Source organism: Pygocentrus nattereri, chromosome 18 (genome assembly GCF_015220715.1).
Source record: "Pygocentrus nattereri isolate fPygNat1 chromosome 18, fPygNat1.pri, whole genome shotgun sequence".
Classification (NCBI taxonomy): Eukaryota; Metazoa; Chordata; class Actinopteri; order Characiformes; family Serrasalmidae; genus Pygocentrus; species Pygocentrus nattereri.
The window spans coordinates 34,808,981-34,828,609 of record NC_051228.1 but is presented as its reverse complement, the minus strand read 5'-3'; the positions used below and the strand labels follow the sequence as shown (position 1 = coordinate 34,828,609).

Genomic DNA, 19,629 nt, shown 5'->3' with positions numbered 1-19,629 from the left:
TTCAGTTTGTCTTGTTGGAGTAGATGGTTGGAGAGGTGAGTGTGGAGATGCTGAGATGATGTGAAATTCCACCTGAGAAAGCGAGATAAAAAGAACAGACAGGCTCTTTGTTGCAGTCCTGTTTTTAAAACATGTCCTTGCTGACTTCACCTCACAAGTTGAGGAGTATCCTTAAAAAGTCATGGCAGCCACCAATGTTTGTGACATGAATTGAATTCACAACCATTTCTCACTGTTTTTGCACTCTGTGGAATTAGACCTCCACATTTAACCCATCCGTGCAGTGAAACAGCCACATACATGCACAATAGTGATACACTAGGGGGCAGTGAGCACACTTCCTATCCATGGCGCCCGGGGAGCAATAGAGGGTTAGGTGCCTTGCTCAAGGGCACTTCAGTCAAACTGGCAACCTTCCAGTCACAGGGCTGGTTCCCTAACCTCCAGCCCACAACTGGAGGTCGAACATGTGATTTAATGCTTATAACTGGCATATGATCATATGGTATGTGATTCATTGTTTCTAATTGTAATATGAGCATATACTATGTGATTCAAAGCCGTCAACTGGTATTTGACCACATGCTGTGTGATGTAATGCTTCTAAAGGGGACACGATCATATGCTATGTGTAACATGGGAGTGATGATGAGGTGGACTGTGCTGAGAGAAGTGAGATTTATTAGGGGCAAATCCATTCTCAGGGCCTAGACAGTCCAGGGTCATAGAGCCAACATGGAGAGATGGAGGGAATAACATAACAAAAAGGAATACAGACTAAACACAAAAACAGAGACAAATAACGTTGGCCAGAAGATACGACAGCATACAATACCCTACAAGCAATATACTACAAAGACCAGCAAACAACTAGAGAAAAACACAGGGCTTAAATATAGCAGGGTTAACAAGACACAGGTGAGAACAATCAAGGGCGGAGCCTAGAAACAGAAGCACATGGACAAGACTAAAATAAAAAAAAGCACATGGAGGACTGGGAGGGGCCAATAATGACCCTATGTTTAACAATAACAAAAAAAAAACAGATTTTTCAAGGATGTCCATTTTGTTTTTGACCATTTTTGTTTTTGACCATAACCACTTGAACACGTCATACTTGTGACCACCAGAATTGTGGGCAGGAACTGAGGAGTGCAGCGCAGTGGTGTAGGTGGACTGCATGAAGAGCTGCGTGGAGCATGTTCCCCCGTGTCTGCTTGGGTTTCCTCCCACAGTCCAGGCAGGCAAACAGAAAATACCCTACATGCGACTGTGTATGTGAATGTCTATGTGACTGACCTGTGATGGACTGGTGACCTGTCCAGGGTGTTTCCATCCTTTCTGCCCAGTGAGCACTGGGGTAGGCTCCAGCATCCCCTCCCTCTCCACAACCCAGGAGGATAGGTGCCCTAAAAAACCTTCTGAGGAGGACAGCAGCCTTTTAGCTTCAAGAGTTGAGTACTGAAGCTGTCATATATAAAAGATAGAGCAGTTTGGTACAGAGCCCATCATAGTAACTCTGATGCCATAGTTCTGTTATATTTAATATTTTAAGGAATTCTTTTGCTCTGGCTTATAAACAACCTTGCCATTTTTGCAAGGGCTCATCTAACAAAATACAGTTACATACAAGTACAGCCCATGATAGCATCTGGGATTCCCCTCAAGGAGAAATGCTGAGGCCGTGTTGACACAGGCAGGTTCAAAACAGTAATGAAACGGGGTCGACCGAGTAGAACATCACTTGTGAGAGCGAGGACTGCTCCAGAAAATCACCAAAGAGAGTGAAATAAATTCAGATGCTTTGATGTCTTCAGCAGAAGACCATCTGAAAGGTCTAACTTACAATGGTCAATTATTTGATGTGATAAAAACACTGTGTCAAAATGTCCTGCAAAGAGCTCCTCTCACTGCAGAACTGCTCCACGCACTCATAAACAAGGTACTAAACTATCACTGGAGTGAGACCTTCAGGGGTACACTACAGTACCTTTAGTTAGGGAACAAAAAATTCTGTTTCTGTTGAAATTTCTGCTCTGTTCTGTTTTGTCTCATGCTTTTTTTATTTTATTTTCATTTTTTTTAAATGTTTTAAAACATTCGGTTCTGAAAAGGTACAAATACACTATATGGTATGTGGACACATTAATTATTGCATTTGGGTGTCTTAACCACACTCATTGCTGACAGATGCACAATATCAAGCACATGACAAGTGCCTGTCCTCTGTTGCATCAATACAGGATTCCAGACTGCCTCTGGAATCAACATAAGCAAAAGAACTGTGCGTTAAGAGCTTCATAAAATGGGTTTCCATGGCTGAGCAGCTGCACACAAGCTATATATGACTATGTGCAATGCCAAATGTTGGCTGGAGTGGTGTAAAACACGCTGCTAGTGGACTCTGGGGTAGTGTAAATGTGTTCCTTGGAGTGATGAATCATGCTTCAATATCTATCTAGCACTCTGACAGACAAATCTGAGTTTTGCAGAGAATGCTACCTACTGGAGTTTAGTGGAGGAGGGATAATGGTCTGGGGTTGTTTTTCAAAGATTGGGCCCTTTAGTTCCAGTGAAGGGTGAAGCAGGTAGCCGAACAGTTCATTTTTGCTATTTCCTACTATCCTTTATTTGCATCAACATTCCATGATAATTATCTTCAAAGCTTCAAAGCATCCATATGTTTATCCTTTTAATAATAGTTTTTTGTGTTTTATCTAAAGCATCAAACTTCATGAGAATATGGTAACTCACCATAATTTTGTAACTTATTTTATATATAAAAAAGGCCACATTTACATGGTGCTAATATTGTTTGTAAGCTATGGCCTTTCAATGTTGTTTTGCGGGAGAAACTCATCCAACCTGGAAATTTCACATTGTTGACATTTCTGGACAAAAATGTTTCTCATATTGTAAAAAATAATCATATATGGTTTTATATGTCTGGTTAGATTTCTATCATTTGTAGATGCTGATTATTTCATTTATTTCTTCATGTTTTCATCATCATTAACTGCTTAGTCCAGATAGGGTCACGGTAGCAGTTGAGAGAGCAGAGAATTCCAGATGACCCTGTCCCCCGAAACTTCCTCCAGCTCATTCCCGGGGACCCTTATGGCTCAGCTCCCTCTTCACCACTACAGTCTGGTACAGTGATCGCTTTACAGCTGCCGCCTGTCCCAGCCTGCGGCCGATCTCACAATCTCTCTTCCCATCACTCGTCAATAAGACCCCGAGATACTTAAACTCCTCCATCTGGGGCAAGTCCTTTCCCCTTACCTGGAGTGGGCATGCCATCCTTTTCAGGGCTAAGACCATAGACTCAGACTTGAAGGTGCTGATCCGCATACCAACCACTTCACACTCAACTACAAACCATTGCATTGAGCACTGGAGGCATCCATAATCCAGCCAAAAGAGAAACATCATATGTATATAGCAGAGGTGCCACCCTCTGGCCTACACACATAATGACATCCTGACCCCTGGCTACCCCTTGACACCCTGTCCATGAATATCACAAACAGGAGTGGAGACAGGGCACAACCCTGGCGGAATCCAATGCTAACACTGAAAGAGTCTGACTTAATGCAGAGTATATGAACACAGCTCTCACTCTGGGAGTACAGAGACTGAATGGCCCAGAGAGGTAGCTCTGGCACCACATACTCCCGGAGAACCTCCCACAAGAAATCTCAGAGAACATGGTCGTAAGCCTTCTCCTAATCCACAAAACACATGTAGACTGGGTTGACAAACTCTCATGCCCCCTCAGCAATCCATGAGAGGATGAAAAACTGGTCCATTGTTCCACGGCTGGGACGGAATCCGCATTGTTCCTCCTCAATCTGAGGTTCAACTATCGGTCGGAGTCTCCTTTCCAGCACATTGGCATAGACTTTCCCAGGGAGGCTGAACAGTGTGATACCCCAATATTTGGCACACAACCTCCGGTCTCCTTTTTTAAAAATAGGGACCACTACCCCAGTCTGCCAGTCCAAGGGTACTGTTCCCGAGGTCCATGCAATATTGCAGAGGTGTGTTAACCATGACAGCCCCACAATATCCAGAGCCGTAAGCATCTCCAGATGAATCTCATCCACCCCCTGGTGCCTTGCCACTGAAGTGCTTGCCAACTACCTCAGTGACCTCCACCAGGGAAATGGAGCTGGACATGCTAGAAGTCTCTGGCCCTGACTCCCAATTAGGGAGGCTTCTCTACCAGATTAAGGAATTCCTCAAAGTGCTACTTCCATGACAATTACTGACAATATCCTCATTTAAAGTCAAAGTTTCTCCACCCTTGCCAAATACAGCTTTGGCGCAGCCACCCCAACTGCTCCTGAGTCACTGGACAGTTGTCCAGAACCTCCTCGAGGCTGACCAAGTCTTTTTGCCTCACCAAACTCCTCCCATGCCCTGGATTTTGTTTCTGCCACTGTTGTGGCTACCACCTTTTTTGCACGTCGGTACCTATCTGCTGAGTCAGGAGTCCTTCTTTGGAGCTTGACGGCAGGAGCTTGACAGCCTCCCTTACCACCAGTGTCCACTGATGTTCTTGACATCAGGAGGAAAAAATGGTCTTGAATTATAGGGAAAGTTTTTTTTTATTATAATTTTTTAATAATTTTATTTTATAATTTATAATTATGCACCATTTCTATTGGTCTGTTCCTTATTAAATTTAAACAGAAGTTTTTTTTCACTACAGCAATAATACATATAACTGCTTTTGTTCAATAGTTCAACCCATATAGTGGAGTAGCTAACAGTTCAGGTCATCATAGCAAAATGTTAAGCAGAGGCTGCAACCCTGCACTCAGCTTTCTCTCACACCACTGTGTTTGTGTCTCACTCAAGTGTGGTCATCTACTACTTACACCTACATAGACTGGAGGCTGACAGCATTGCATCTTCAATGCGTCAGGTAACACTGTGGCCTGATTTTACCGTCACCACTCAGCTGCCCTGTGCTGCTGCCTATAGAAACGTGTGACCACAGAAGTGCAAAGCACAAAATTTCAGGTCATTTGTTATTTATTTAGAACAAAACCAAACCACTACACAGAGATGGCAACTGGGGCATAGTTTAAGAAACTACAACTTGGCACAGCACGCAGGGCCACAGCACAGCTGAGGAACTCTGATAGTGTCATGGTGTGTTGAAAGAATATAAAGTGACTAGTCATAAACAAAACATACACAAACAACAGAGCACTGGTTTTAGAATAAAAACAGATAAAAGTTCTTGTTAGTTCTCATAGATGCACTCTTCTCTCTGAGTCTGACTTGCACCCTGTGGGTTAGGCCTGGGATTAGTCCTGGTATTTACTCCAGCGCCGGGCTCAGCAGTAGGTCTGGGTGTGATGGAAGTCAGGTTTTCATAAACTTTATTGTTGAAGATGATTGGATAAGAGGTATCTTCTTTCTTCTTACCTGCACACAGACAGATAGAAAGACAGACAATAATGTGATTACTATAAATAATAATAATGCATTACAAGGAACGTGGTCACAGGTCAATTTTGTCTCAAATGTTGAATTGCAAGTTGCCAATTCATTAGATACACTCAAGGTGCAAAATACAGGTGGTCCTGGGGGGTCTGGGATGCCCTAATCAACTTCTTTGACCTCTAAATGTCTAAAAATTAAAATGCTGGGGTGTGTACCTCTGTGGTGAGTAAATTGGCAGCCAGCCAATAATGGAGTAGCCAGCAAACATGGGACCCCCATCCCCCTCCGCCAAATACCAGTATTCTGCTATTTTTAGTGCAGTTTCCATTTATTTGCTGAATACGTTACTCTTTATTAGTCCCACAACAGGGAAATTCACCTCTGCATTTAACCCATCTGTGCAATGGAACACCACATATACACACACACTAGGGGGCAGTGAGCACACATGTCCCAAGTGTACATCCATGGCACCCAGGGAGCAGTTGAGCATTAGGTGCTTTGCTCAAGGTCACTTCAGTCATGTCCTGTAGCTCAGAGGATTGAACCAGCGACCTTCTGGTCACAAGGCTGGTTCCTTAACCTCCAGCCCACGAATGCCCTCAAACACACGTAAATTTACATTTTTATACAAATAAAAAATAAAATGTCTGATAACTTTTGCAGAGGCCACATTCGTTTCCCCCCAATATGTTAAATACAGCAAATAAGCAGTAAAGGTGCAGTACAGTGTGTGTTCTCTGTAGAGGATGTGAACTCAATTTCAGGTAGAAAATCAACAAAACATGAAATTTCACTGGGGCTCCAAAACCTTTGCTTATGGCCATACAACTCATAGGCCATTACCCTATTTGTGCATTTTGTAGGTTTACAATTACTGTCTGTGACCCATGCACACTTTATCAGCTCCCTCTACCTCATCCTACAGCAGGGGCCACCACAGGACCAACACTGACCAGATAGGTGGCCCATTCTCAGCACAGCAGTGAAACTGATATGCCAGGGCCCTGTTTGTGTGTCTTGAACTGGTGAGTGACACGTGTGCCTGTGGTAGACTCTGAGGAGAGTTCGAGACTGTAGCTCTTTTCTTGTTAGACACAGTTGCATTAGTCATCCTCTAGTTAGTCATCAGATGTCAGTGCCAACCATAGGATCACTATTAGTTGGATATTTTTAGATGGTGGACTATGTACAACCTAGTGGTGACACTACTGTGCATGATGCAATTAGCCCACATAGTGCTAGGCTGTTCTTATGTTGGCATCACCGCTGTGCTGAGTAATGTCCATACAAAGTAGATGTAATAAATAAACAATAACGCCAAGTAAACAGACCAGTCAGTGCAAAATTGTAGGTGTATTTTTAAGGGGAGGCTGGTGGAAAACTTGATTTCTATTGCCCCCTAGTGGGGGAAGATTACACTGCAATGTGAAGTAAAGTACTACTGATTATATTCTATAATCATCTACAAAGTGCTTTTAAATTTAAGACCGATCTGAGTGGAGCAGGCAGGTTTTTGGGGCTTGGAGATGTGATGTTTAAAGGTTACCCACTATTTTCCCTATTAGGCCTAAGTGTGAAAGATAAAGACGTCACACCAGATCTTGTTTTGATTAGACAGAAAACAAAGAGAAACATTAATATGACAAGCTGAAACAAGATATTCTTTAAACTTTCACAAACATTTCATGGCAGATGTCACTGTCTGGAAAAAAATAGCTCCATTTTTGTCCATTTTGAATTTCTCCACTATTTGAACACAGCAGCTGTGCTTTACATTGTATAAATATTTTCTGACTAATAGACCAACAGAAATAGTCTAAAATCTCTTGGAATAAAACTTCTTTACATTAACTCACATTGACAATTAAGTTTTTGGCTTCTCCTGAAAAGTTACCATTTTGGAGATACTTGGTTTTTCGGACAATGACAACATGGCCTGCATGAGCTGTATTGACAGACCTTTCTTAGATTAGTCAGATTATTAAGTCATCACGTTTGTTTTCAGGAGTAGCAAATATTATCTTGTGATGATATGAAACATCTGTGATGGAAATTAGCAGTAATGGCAACATGACATCTGTCTTGGCAGCTCATGACAGAATATAACGTCGGCCCTGACAGGTTTATGTCAATGTTATAAAGCAGGGCTCCAGTAAATGGTTACTTATTATATTGTAACAATTTAAGACTGATTTGGATGGAGCAGGCCGGCTTCCTGTTGCTTGGATCCGTGATGTTTAAAGGTTACCCACTATTTAAAGAGTAGGCCTAAGTGTGAAAGATAAAGATGTCACGCCAGATCTTGCTTAGATATATTAGAAAACAGGGAGGGAGAACAGATCAAAAATAGGCCTCTGGAAAGAAGATGTCAGCATGAGGTGTCAAAAAGGAGGTGGAGAGAAAAGTCACCGTTTCCTCTTTGAAATTCTCCAGAATGTTCTGATGTAGTTTTTTTTTTTTTTTTTGATGATATAACAGAGAATAACAGAGATCTGCAACAGAAATAAACTTATATGTGTATTTCAAAACATTTCTCTACCACTGTTGTATATATTGTTGTGGTAACTTTACAGGAGAAGGAAAAAAAACTACTTGACTTGTAATGTAAGTCAATGGATCCAGGATCCCCCCCAAGTCATTTTAAGCTTTTTCTTTTGGTCCATTCCTCATGAAATTTATGTACAGTGTAAAGGGCTATAAGCATATTCAAATTATTTGATAAACTGAAAAACGACAAAAAACGGAGATACGAGGTTTTGTTCCGACAGCAGCGAGATGTTAAATGATTCATCTACCTCTGTAGGGAAGCGATGATTCCACTGTATTAAACATTCAAGTACTCACATTTATAGATGACCACAGAGAGGAGGATGATGAAGAGCACCCCCACAGATGCACCAATAACTGAGCCAATCAGCAGCCAGGGTATCGCTGTGCCCCCTAAAAAACACATAGAGATAGTAACAATGAATACTAAGAGTAAGAGCATTACAATACAATACTATACAATATTACGATATGATACTTGAACCATGATATGGCTGCGATCTTTAGAGATTTCTGATATATCAGGTACTGCGATACTGCGATTTACACCTGTTGACATCATTTGAAAAGAATGCCTCCAAAATGTTTTATCTAATAAAGCCTACACCTTGTTTATCCCACTTGTGTAGCATTAATTAAAGCAAAGCTTATTGATGAAGGTATCTGAATGATTAACCAATTACTGTAAAGGTCCACTCAATGGCTGTCTTGGTAACACCACCGGTCAGTTATTTCCACTGAAACAAGACCACATTCTCTCAGTGGATGGTAAGACACTTATAAAGCTGAAACTAAAAGCCACACAGTTGTGGCATAACAAGCAAACCAGTTGGCTTTTCTCGTAAACAGACGCCATGATAAGCATTACGAAATTTCCCGTTCACTGTCCAACCAGTGAACTGTCTCCTCCCTTCTAATGTCTCTGGCCAAAGCAAGCCCTGGCCAAGGCATGTGTTTTGTGATGTGCTCTTGTCATTGAACGTTGGGAGCTGATAGCACTGAGGAGATGATTTGTTTTATGTTATTATTATTATTTATTTATTTTTTAAAATCTAAATTAAGAGAAAATAGATCTTATGACGTTATACCAGAAAATCCGTCCTGGACCTGTTCTGGACCTGTACGCCTGTTGTATTAGTTAGTTCTGGTCTTGTTGTGCGCTGTTTACATGTGATTCCTGTGATTCTGTCTGTTGATTGGTTAATTGTAAATGCTATTTCTGTGAAATGGAAGCACCTGTGAACAGCAGCAGCTTAACCACAAAGTGGTAGACCACTCAAACTCTAAGAGCAGGGCCACCAAGTTCTGCAGTGCATAGCTCCAAATTGCCTCTGAAGGCAAAATAACTGTGCATCAAGAGCTTCATGAAATGTGTCTCCATGGCTGAGCAGCTACACACAAGCCTAAGGTTCAAATGCACAATGCCAGGTGTTGGGGGAAGTGGTGTAAAGTGCTGCCACTGCACTGGGGAAATCCTGTGAAGTGATGAATGACGCTTCCCTGGCAGTCTGATGGATGAGTCTGGGTTTAGTGAATGCTTTTCTGTTCCAGCATAACTGAGCCCCAGTGCACAAAGCAAGGTCCATAAAGACGTGCCTGGGTGAGCCTGGTGTTGAAGAACTTGACTGGCTCTCACAGAGCCCTGACCTCAACCCCATCAAACATCTTTGGGATGAACTAGAACAGAGACTGTGAGCCAGACCCTCTCATCCAACATCAGTGTCTGACCTCACAAATGCTCTTCTGGATGAATGGACAACAATTCCTACAGACAATCTGCAAAATCTTGTAGGGAGCTTCCCAGAAAAGTGGAAGCTGTTAGAGCTGCAAAGGGGGACCAACTCCGTATTAATGCCTATAGAGATAGAATGGGATCCCATAAAAGCTGTAGGTGTAATGAATAGGTGTCGCAATACTGTTGTCCATATATTGTATGTTTAATAGAGTTTCCGACCGTTTACATGCTGATGTCTGGCACATCAATATATTTCTGCACATTTGAATGCACAGTTATTGTTTGTTTGTGGAGTACTGTGAAGTACTTCACAGTGGTTTTGAATGTGGTGCAATCAGTCAGATTTCAGAACGAGAACTATCCATTTTACAACTGATAATTTGAGAGGTTGTGTTTTTTATTTGAGGCATGCTGATTCGTTTAGCTGCCGATGGTAGGAATTTCCCAAAAAATGACCTCCCTATAGTACATATATAGCAGATACTCCACTATCTGTTCTTATCTAGAGTGGTGTGCAGTAGCGGTGTGACGGCATGTGTATTCGGCCCTAACCTTCACGGTACAGACATTTTGGTTTGGTGTATGCCTCCATACAGAGATTATGAAGTATGTGCAAAACTGATGAATGTAATGCAGAACCAACCTGAACAAGTGTGAGTTCCCCCAAAAACCTTAAGCTGTTAGCTGTTAGCAAGTTGTGGGGTTCTGCCAAGGGCCCTTTCTCTGTAGTTAGCGCCAAATGATTTGATATACAACAGTTGATGGATTAAGTTTGCACTGTCTGTACAGCATAAATGAAAATAAACCTCGTTTTATGCATATTTTTTTGGTTGTTGTTGCTTTTTTCCACCGTACTGAACTCGTACCGAACTGAAACCATGGTGTAAATCACCGAACTGCAACTTCTGTGTAAAGTTACACCCCTAATGTGCAACAGCATCTGAATTCTGTGCTAAAAGATTGGCCCAAGAACTATTACGGAATAGAAACGCCACTTCTTTTTTTTTTTAATTGTAGGCCTTGCGGTCTCACCACTACCTCCTCCATCTCTGGAGGACATGTTAATGAATACATAAATACCTACTTGCTTTCAGTATCTTGTATATTGTATGTAGGCTGTGTAGGATACCTGTAGGATACCTTAAACTCAGTTTTAGATATTTACTACATCCCATACAAGCAAAGACAAAATCTTGGAAATTATATCACTAGTAGTTTAGGGGGAAATGGACTGTTCCCGTATGTGATGCAAACTGTATGCGTCATTTCCTCTTTAAAATTCTCTAGAACGTTCTTCTTTATATCTCTTACTCGGATCATAAAAGTAACATTACAAAAGAACTACGTCTAATCCCCCAACAGGAGCAGCTGAACGTCCGCCTTTAGCTTTTAGACTCAGCAGAACGCCAAAAATACATCCTTGTAGTCTTAATATAGTGTTTCTCAATTGTCATTATTGTACCAACTCAGTCATTGAATGCTCTGCCCTTCTGCTCATCATACATGAAAATGAGTCATTTTAACTTAAATCAATCCACTTTAATACACATGTATATGTTTATGGTGCAATGACACAACACACTTAATGTCCCTCTCAGAAAAATATATACGAAACTGTCACTAGGGTGCTAGGTACATATTTAAGGGTACACAGTCATGATCTTTATGAAAGGGAATATAATTGTGTCATATTGCTGCAATTACACTCACCGGTCACTTGCTTGTTCAATTGCTTGTTAACACAAATAGCTAATCAGCCAATCACACGGCCACAACTCACTGCATTTAGGCACGTAGAGGTGGTCAAGACGACTTGCTGAAGTGCAGACCGAGCATCAGAACGGGGAAGAAAGGGGATTTAAGGGACTTTGAACGTGGCTTGGTTGTTGATGTCAGACGGGCTGGTCTGAGTATTTCAGAAACTGCTGATCTACTGGGATTTTCACGCTCTCTGAGGAACGTTTCTAACACCTTGTTGAAAGTCTGCCACGAAGAATTAAGGCAGTTCTGAAGGCAAGAGGGGGTCCAACCTTTTACTAGCAGCGTGTACCTAATAAAGAGGCCGGTGAGTGTATAAGCTTTTGTAAAGTTACGTTAATTCCATATTGTCCATCTTTACTGCAGGCTTTTTACTTTATTTTTCTATTTTGAAATGTTTAAAAAAGGTACAAATTTGTCCGCTTTCCCTGAGAAAGTGAATGTAGTGTAAATTTAAGGTCCACCATTGGGCCTTGAGGCCTCTAACTGTAGCTCTGAGGGCATATTTACATTGTTTTTACCTTTGTGAACAAAAGCGTTTTAATACAGTACCAGTCTTTCTAACAGATTACAGACATTAAAATGAATAATATTTCATAAATATTCAGTGACAGGGATGTTTATCACTATATTGTAGGCGTGGGCCACTCTGGACGTCCTGTCAGAGCTCAGGGTGACAGAGGAGTTCACCTTCTTCGTTTGTAAACATAAAGGCTGCAGCATCAATATAAGAGCAGATACGTTTGAAAAAAAGATTCTGCGGCTGTGAAACGAACGGCGAGTAAGATAATGTTCACTAACCAGAGCCACAGATCGCAAGTCAAAGTGACATCATCACCTCAACATTAAACACATAAACACAAATAAAATACTAATGGCTAAGCGCTGATCACAGCAGCTATAAATAGCTCCCAAACCTGCAAACAAAACAGTGAAAAAAAAAAGGGAAACCGACTCTAGTACACGACTACGAAGCATCAGTTAGTGAAGGATGCTCACTTTCTTCATGCACAACACACAACAGCACTGCTAATCTCAGAAACCCCTTCTGGGCCTTTAAGAACCAGTAAGTTAAACTACTGGTGTAACTACTCCATCACCTGCACGTTGACGTTCACAGCACTCATTCACTATGATTTACACTTTTCCTCTGAGTATCATCTGCTGGTAATGAACACACTCCTTAACTGAGACATCCAGGCATTAGACTAGCACTGTTTGTGCTATATGACCTCTATCAGCAGCATCAATAATTTTGCTTCCTATGCTTCAGCATAGACCAGAGTTTCACAATCACTGGGTGGTGGACCACAAGTGGGCCGTGAAGCACCTTTTGGTGGTCTTCGGGCCAGTACTGAGGAGGAGCTAGTGGTTTGTAGCGGGCCAGTGAAGATAATTTGTCATAAAAATCAGCAAAAAAAAACTGTCTTAATAATAATAAAGGAATATAAAATGTTCTCAAACGGTAAACAATATTAATACAAGTCGTGCAACAATGATGCACAAGCAGCTTCATGTATTTTTTGCCACTTGTCACTAATGACACTGCCCTGAAGTGAAGTTTAGCTTAATTTTAGCTTAAGCTTTAAGTTTAGCTTAATCTGCCACCGTTTTGCTTGGGCCTCAGGTATAAAACGAGCCTGTCTTTGCTTTCTCTGTAGATATTTAATGATCAGTGATGCACATGGCATGTTGTGCCATCTGAAAATTGCTCTGCTGAAAATTCCACCTTTTTATTTTTAAGCAAAAGGTTTTTTTCTTGTAGGCCTTCATGCTTTCTAGTGATAAATAGTTGGACTAGAGGTGGAAAAAATTGAGAACCTCTGGCGTGGGCCCCATGTGGTGCAATAAAAGTAGAGGCCTATGTCATCACCGAGGGTCATTGGAGTGCCCTAATTCTACATTTTTCAAAGCTTTTGCGGTTACTGCTTCTCACGCGGTTGGTCTTGTTGATGGGGGGGAAAGCTGCAGCGGTTAGCAACAATTAGAGCAGTTGGTTGAACATGCCTCAGTGAAGAAAGCAAAGATGAAACACACCAACGGAAATTTCTGTCACCTAGCAGTTACTCAGTGGTATGAAGAGATGATTGTCTCTTAACAAGAGTGCCTGTGCACAATCAGCAGGCCTCCTTTAGAGCCATCTGCAAAAAAATGTATATCAACAAAGCAGTTTGGGCGTCATTTCTCTGAAGATGTATAGGAAAATATCGCTGCTGTCAGAATAAAACCTTGTATCTACATTTTCATCGTTTTTCAGTTTTTGACATAATTGGAAAATGCATGTTGCCATTCATATTGTTTGTAAATTTCATGATGAATGGACTAAAAGAAATGCCCCAAAATGACTTGGAAAAAAGTCGGGTTCCATTGACTTACATTGAAAGTAAAGTGTGTTTTTTCCTTCTCCTGTAAAGTTACCATTTTGGAGAAATAAGATTTTCTTTCCGACAACACCAGAAGAAACAGGTCCATATCAATATGTGGAAACATCTCAGGTGTTGGCAGAGGTAATGGCAGAAAAGACTCACCATTGTTGCTGCCTTTGATTGTGATGCTCTTGCTGTAGAGTGTGTGGTTGCTTGAGTAGTTGGCCTGGCAGGTGAACGTGTCCTCGTCTCTCCATTGAGGCTTGCAGAGTGTCAGTGTGCTGCTCATCTTGCTGGAGTTGTTCTGGTGAAGAAGCTGCTCAGATCCTCTGGACCAGGTGAAGCTGACCTGCTCTGGACTCAAACCCTCCAGAGAACAGAGCAGCTCCACACAGCTCTGGTTACTGATGTTCACCTGCTGCACCATAAGACCTGCTGGAACTGAAGAGGGACTGAATTAGCAAAGAAATACCAGCTTTTCTTCCAAGCAGCATTATCAAAGTCGAATGCTGATGGGGGTAATACAAATATTTGGAATACATATTTCAGAATACAAAAATGAAGTATGTGTATTCAGTATTATGTGCATGTAAAGACATACTCCAAAGAGCAGCTCAAAAATGGCTTGTTTACAAACACTGTAGTTTCTGCTAAAGCCTGAGTAGACTGATAAATCAATGTGATCGGTTATTAATCTCAGTGTTACTGAGCTCTGCTAAAGCCTGAGTAGACTGATAAATCAATGTGATCAGTTATTAATCTCAGTGTTACTGAGCTCTGCTAAAGCCTGAGTAGACTGATAAATCAATGTGACGAGCCAGTTATTAATCTTAGCCTTACTAAACTCCTTTTAGGGATGATAAAACTAAACAGTGTCCTCAGCAGTGAACGTGTTAATGAAAGCTTAGCAGTGGTGTTGATCTGGACTCCTGTGTTTTGCGGCAAGTTACATGAATTGTCATTAATGGAAAATAACCGCTATTCACTTTGGATTCAAATTAGTAAAAGTTTGTTATTGGCATATGGCAAATCGTTTGCTTAGTTTATGAGACAGCAATGAAATTATAGACACAGTGGCCTGAAGCAGGTGATGAGAGCCAAAGAGATGTTGAGTTTTGTAACTTCATTTAAATAAAAGTCATGAAATATTTCTCTATGTTACAGAATTTCATTAGGAAACCTGCCAAACAGTAAAAGTTTTTTTCCATTTGCCTCCTACAATATTCTAAATGTATTCTGAACACTTTTTATGCATTGTAATGGAACATGTTACTGAATACATTTACAGGACTGTGTATTGAGTATTCAGCCTGGCGGCGCTGCTCTGCTGACGCCACTCTGCTGCTCCCAGATTGGCCATAGTTAGGCAGTGAAATATTCCTCTTGTAGGACTAATAAAGTGCATAGCATAACATCACAACTTCTTCAAATTATTCTGTCCAACCCTTCCTGCCTAAAATACAGAGAATATAAATGGTGACAATCTTTTAATGTGCATACAATAAAGAAGAGTATAATCACCGTTAACTTGAAGAATCAGGATTGAAAAGTCATCCACAGCTGGTGGGGGGATCATCCTGATCATTGAACAGTTATAATTACCAGCATCACTGCCTGTAACATCTGTTATAATCAGTCCGATAGGGTCTGCGTTTACTTTGAACCGAGGACTGCAGACATGGCCACTAGTCTTATTTTCACTCATACGATACATACAGACACCTGACTCTCCATCCTTTTCCCATTTAACGCTAACAGTGTCTCCGTATTCAAACGGTGACGGGCACGGCAGAAGGACAGACTCTCCTCTGGACGCTGTAATAACCTTCTGTGCACCTGTAGAGTGAAAACAAAATAGTATTGATTAGTGTGGTGTGGAGTAATGAGACGATAAAAATCCATCCAGATCAGAGTAAAGACCATGTTTTATACAGTGAACTGGCTCAGTTGTAAAGCACTTACATAAAAAGTTTAAATCATTTATCTGTGCAATAAATTTGTGAAAAAACAAAATAAATGATAAAAAATCAAAAAAGATTTTTTTGTACTTCAAAATAATATTTGTTATCTTGTGATCTAGCACATTAACATATCACTGCTGTCGGAAGAAAACCTCGTATCTCCATTTTTGCCATTTTTCAGTTTTTTTTTTAAATAATCTTGTCCTTTACATTGTGTGTTCATTTTATGATGAATGGACCAAAAGAAATGGCCCAAAATGATAAATGGAAATAATGGAAAAAATTCTAGTTCCATTGACTTACATTGAAAGTAAAGCAGGTTTTTTCCTTCTCCTGTAAAATGACCATTGTGGAGATACAAGGTTTTCTCCCGACAGCAGCGATATGTAAAAGCAAAGCTTAGTGCATTAAGATCATTTGTTTATTTGGTCATTTGATTGCTTGTTTTTCTGTAAATACTTACTGCGCAATTAAACAACATTTTTAATGCAATTTAAGTGCCTAAAACCTCTGAACACAAGAGCAGAGAAACCTTTTAACCTTATGAGCCCAAATCTGCTATTTTTAAATAAACAACAAAAATAGCTTTTAAAAATAGAGGTTCCTATGTGTTCCTACAGTTCTAACAACAATTGGTATAGAACCTTTACATTGTGTAGAGCTTCGGCAAACTGTAAGAACCTTCCTTATGCACATACACCTCTCATGGTTCTTTAACCCCTTAAATGGCCAGGGCTCACCAGCAGGTCCAACGTTTACTACACACTTCTTTAACCTAATAAAAGCTCAATTTGCACTGGAGCCCCGGAAATTACTGAATAGCAAGCTTTAGTATGTTATAAGCCTGGGATTTTAAAAAGTTGAAGAACCGTCTGTGGAAAGGTTCTTCAGGGATCAAAACATTTTATTGTTGGTTTGCACAGCGGAACCTTTAATTACGAGAGTAAAAGCAACGTCCAACCCCTTCAGACAAAGTACTAAAAGTATTGGTTCATAAATGGTTCTTGACTCGAATCTTTGGTGTAGGGCCTTTCCATCATATGACAATCCAATAAAAAGGATCTTTGCCCTATAACGTCATTTACAAAGAAAAGCTTTAAAGCAGCATCTATTGAAAGGTTTGTTAGGGAACCATCACTCAAAGGAACCTTTGTTTTAAGAATGAAACAAATGTCCAACTCCACTTTTACTAAATATACTCCTAAAAATAAAGGTTTCTCAACGGTTCTTCAATTGGATGTCTGTTTTGGGATAAATCTTTAAGTGGTGTAGAACTGTTATATTATGTTGAGGTTCTTAAAAAAGGTTCTTCACACTCTAGCAGGGTTTGTTAGGGAACAAAAAGAGGTTCTCCTCTGGCGTTACTCCTTTATGTTTAGGACTGTAAGCAATGCACAACCCCTCCAGCTAAATACTCCTAACACGGAAGGTTCCTAAATGGTTCTTCAGTTGGATGTACCATTCTAGGAGAATCTTTAACCCCTTAAAATCCCAGGCTTATTGCATACTAAGTCTTATTATCCATTAACTACAGGGATTTCAATGCAAACCACCTGAGCTATTCTTAAATTGTAGAAATGTATGATTAACCTTTCAGCCTGCCGGTGAGTCCTGACTATTTAAGGGATTCATTGGTGTAGGACATTGTCATAATATGGAGGTTCTACAAAGTTTAAAAGGCTCTCCACGTTTGCATGTTTACAGAAAACGTTTCGTCAGCTGAAGAAAACTGAAATGTTGTTTAGGGAACTTCAAGTGGTTCTCCAAAATCAGCAGTGCCATCCTTTTATTATTCTAACACCACAGAGCGCATCTTTATAGATAAACAGTGTAATCGTTGTGGGTTCTTAATGAACCTTTTCCTCCGTGCGACTGCAATATGGACCACTTTATGTGTCTCAGTGTTTTGAGTAATACCCCGAACAGAAAGTAAAAGGAAGCCAACTGTAGGCAAGAAGCCACTAATCCTAACTAATTTGTTTCAAGCCAGTCATAGACGGAGTTGTCAGGAAATGACTGAACAAGACTGTTAACAGCAGTACTTAAAACTAGAATGAATTGAGAGAGAGCAGAGAAAACAAGCCAGGAGCAGAATGAGGAGTCTTACCTGTGGCTGTAGCAGAAAATAAAAGAAAAACTAGGAGAAAACACGATGACTGAACTGAGAACATGTTGATCACACAAGGCTCAGAGCCTTTTCCTCTGTGTGTGTGTGAGTGTGAGATACGTCAACCGCTCTCCTACACACACACTCCACTACACAATGTCCTGTCCTAATATGCTCACACTCTGAACCCCTACAAGACAAGTGACGAAACCACTGAGTCTTTCCTTTCAGCAAAACCAGGAACAGGCCATTCTAGCGCAAAACTTCTTCTACGTACTGATTAATATCAGCGCTTCTGTTTAGCTCTTTAAAACTAATGAAACATTCTTGGTCTTTGTCTCTGACTCTGCTGAGTCTGAAGCCTGCAGTGTTTAAGAGAGGGCAGCACTTGTGTTGCACCCACCGGCATGATCGGTATAAAGGGATCTGGGGAATTGTTTTTGTCTGTACCACACCTCCCGAGCTTCTGCTTCTCGAAGAACATAATGCTGGAACACAGGAAACAAACACCACTGAACTTAATGACTACACAAATTTCACTACACCATATGTATTGGGGTTTTTTTTACCCATGATGACGCAACATCGTTACAAAAGTAAAACACAACAGCCAAAAAATGTGGCAGCACTTGATGAAAGCATACATAACATAAGCACAGCACTGGGCAGACGTCTGAGCCAACTTTCAGTTACTTAATGTTCCCAAGTTACTCATGTTTAAAGAGATCTTTCTGAGGAGATTAGGTATGAGATCATTCACGTACATTATGGAGAACGTCTAAGCAAATAAGTGATAAAAGAGGAGTCCAAAATTTTTCAAAAAAAGGACTCTTGCAGTGGTGGACAGGAACTAAGTAGTTTTTTCAAGTATCTGTACTTAGTACTAAGGTTTTCCATTTCTGGGTGACTTTTTACTTTCACTCCACTACATTTCAGAGTCTAATATCTGACTTTTCCCTCCGCTACATTTTGAGAAATCTGTCGTTCCTTTTGTTCTATGTGTGTATAAACACGTAACATGTCAAAACAAAAGAAGCGTGATGCAAGTACACCAATCAGGGCACAGCGGTCACTTTGTTCTGAGCTGGTTTTGACCTGTTGGTCATACCGACCCAGTGCAGCACACGGTTCAATGTCAGCGCACACTGTAAACCCGAATATGTTCAATGAACCCAAAACATTTGGGGTAACACGTTACATGGGGTAACACGTTGCCTCAAAAAAACTGATTTCTTAACCATTGAATAAACATAAAAGTTAAGGTTGACTGTACCATCATTTTAAGGTACACTGCATTGTTTGATTCAGTACAATAAACTATTCTCTCATGTTATACTAATCTATACTTATTAGTTAGGTTGAAACTGATTGTTTGTTTACATAATTAAATATTATTTGTTATTTTTTCCAAACCTTTTAATTTGGCTAGTGCTAAATATGCACTTCATTTTACTACTAAACATGGGGTTGGGGTAATATGTGAATCTTTAGCAGTATCACACCTAGATATATTTGTATGTACTTCCACATTTACATAGCACTTTCTTGATAAAGTTGTGGGTTCAACACTAAATGGGGAAAACCTGCCAAACTAGAACCTGCATACTTAAACAATTCCAAAATAACAGCACATCTATTGCTGTAAGAGCTATGAATAAAAAAAAACAAAACAGATTGACTGGTTTTTGAAGGTTT

General features: G+C 40.5%; 1 protein-coding gene across 1 annotated transcript in view; it reads right to left on the bottom strand.

The window, feature by feature from the left end:
• Window positions 1-5,022: 5,022 nt before the first annotated feature.
• The window catches only part of LOC108423761, a 29,438-nt gene continuing 14,831 nt past the window's right edge, over window positions 5,023-19,629 (bottom strand). The window contains exons 2-5 of the mRNA XM_037547081.1: window positions 15,388-15,702; window positions 14,029-14,307; window positions 8,305-8,400; window positions 5,023-5,439 (exon numbers count right to left, since the gene is read on the bottom strand). Of these exons, the coding sequence (XP_037402978.1) occupies window positions 5,255-5,439; window positions 8,305-8,400; window positions 14,029-14,307; window positions 15,388-15,580 (753 nt within the window). The 5' untranslated portion in view covers window positions 15,581-15,702 and the 3' untranslated portion in view covers window positions 5,023-5,254. The remainder of the gene's footprint in view (window positions 5,440-8,304; window positions 8,401-14,028; window positions 14,308-15,387; window positions 15,703-19,629) is intronic.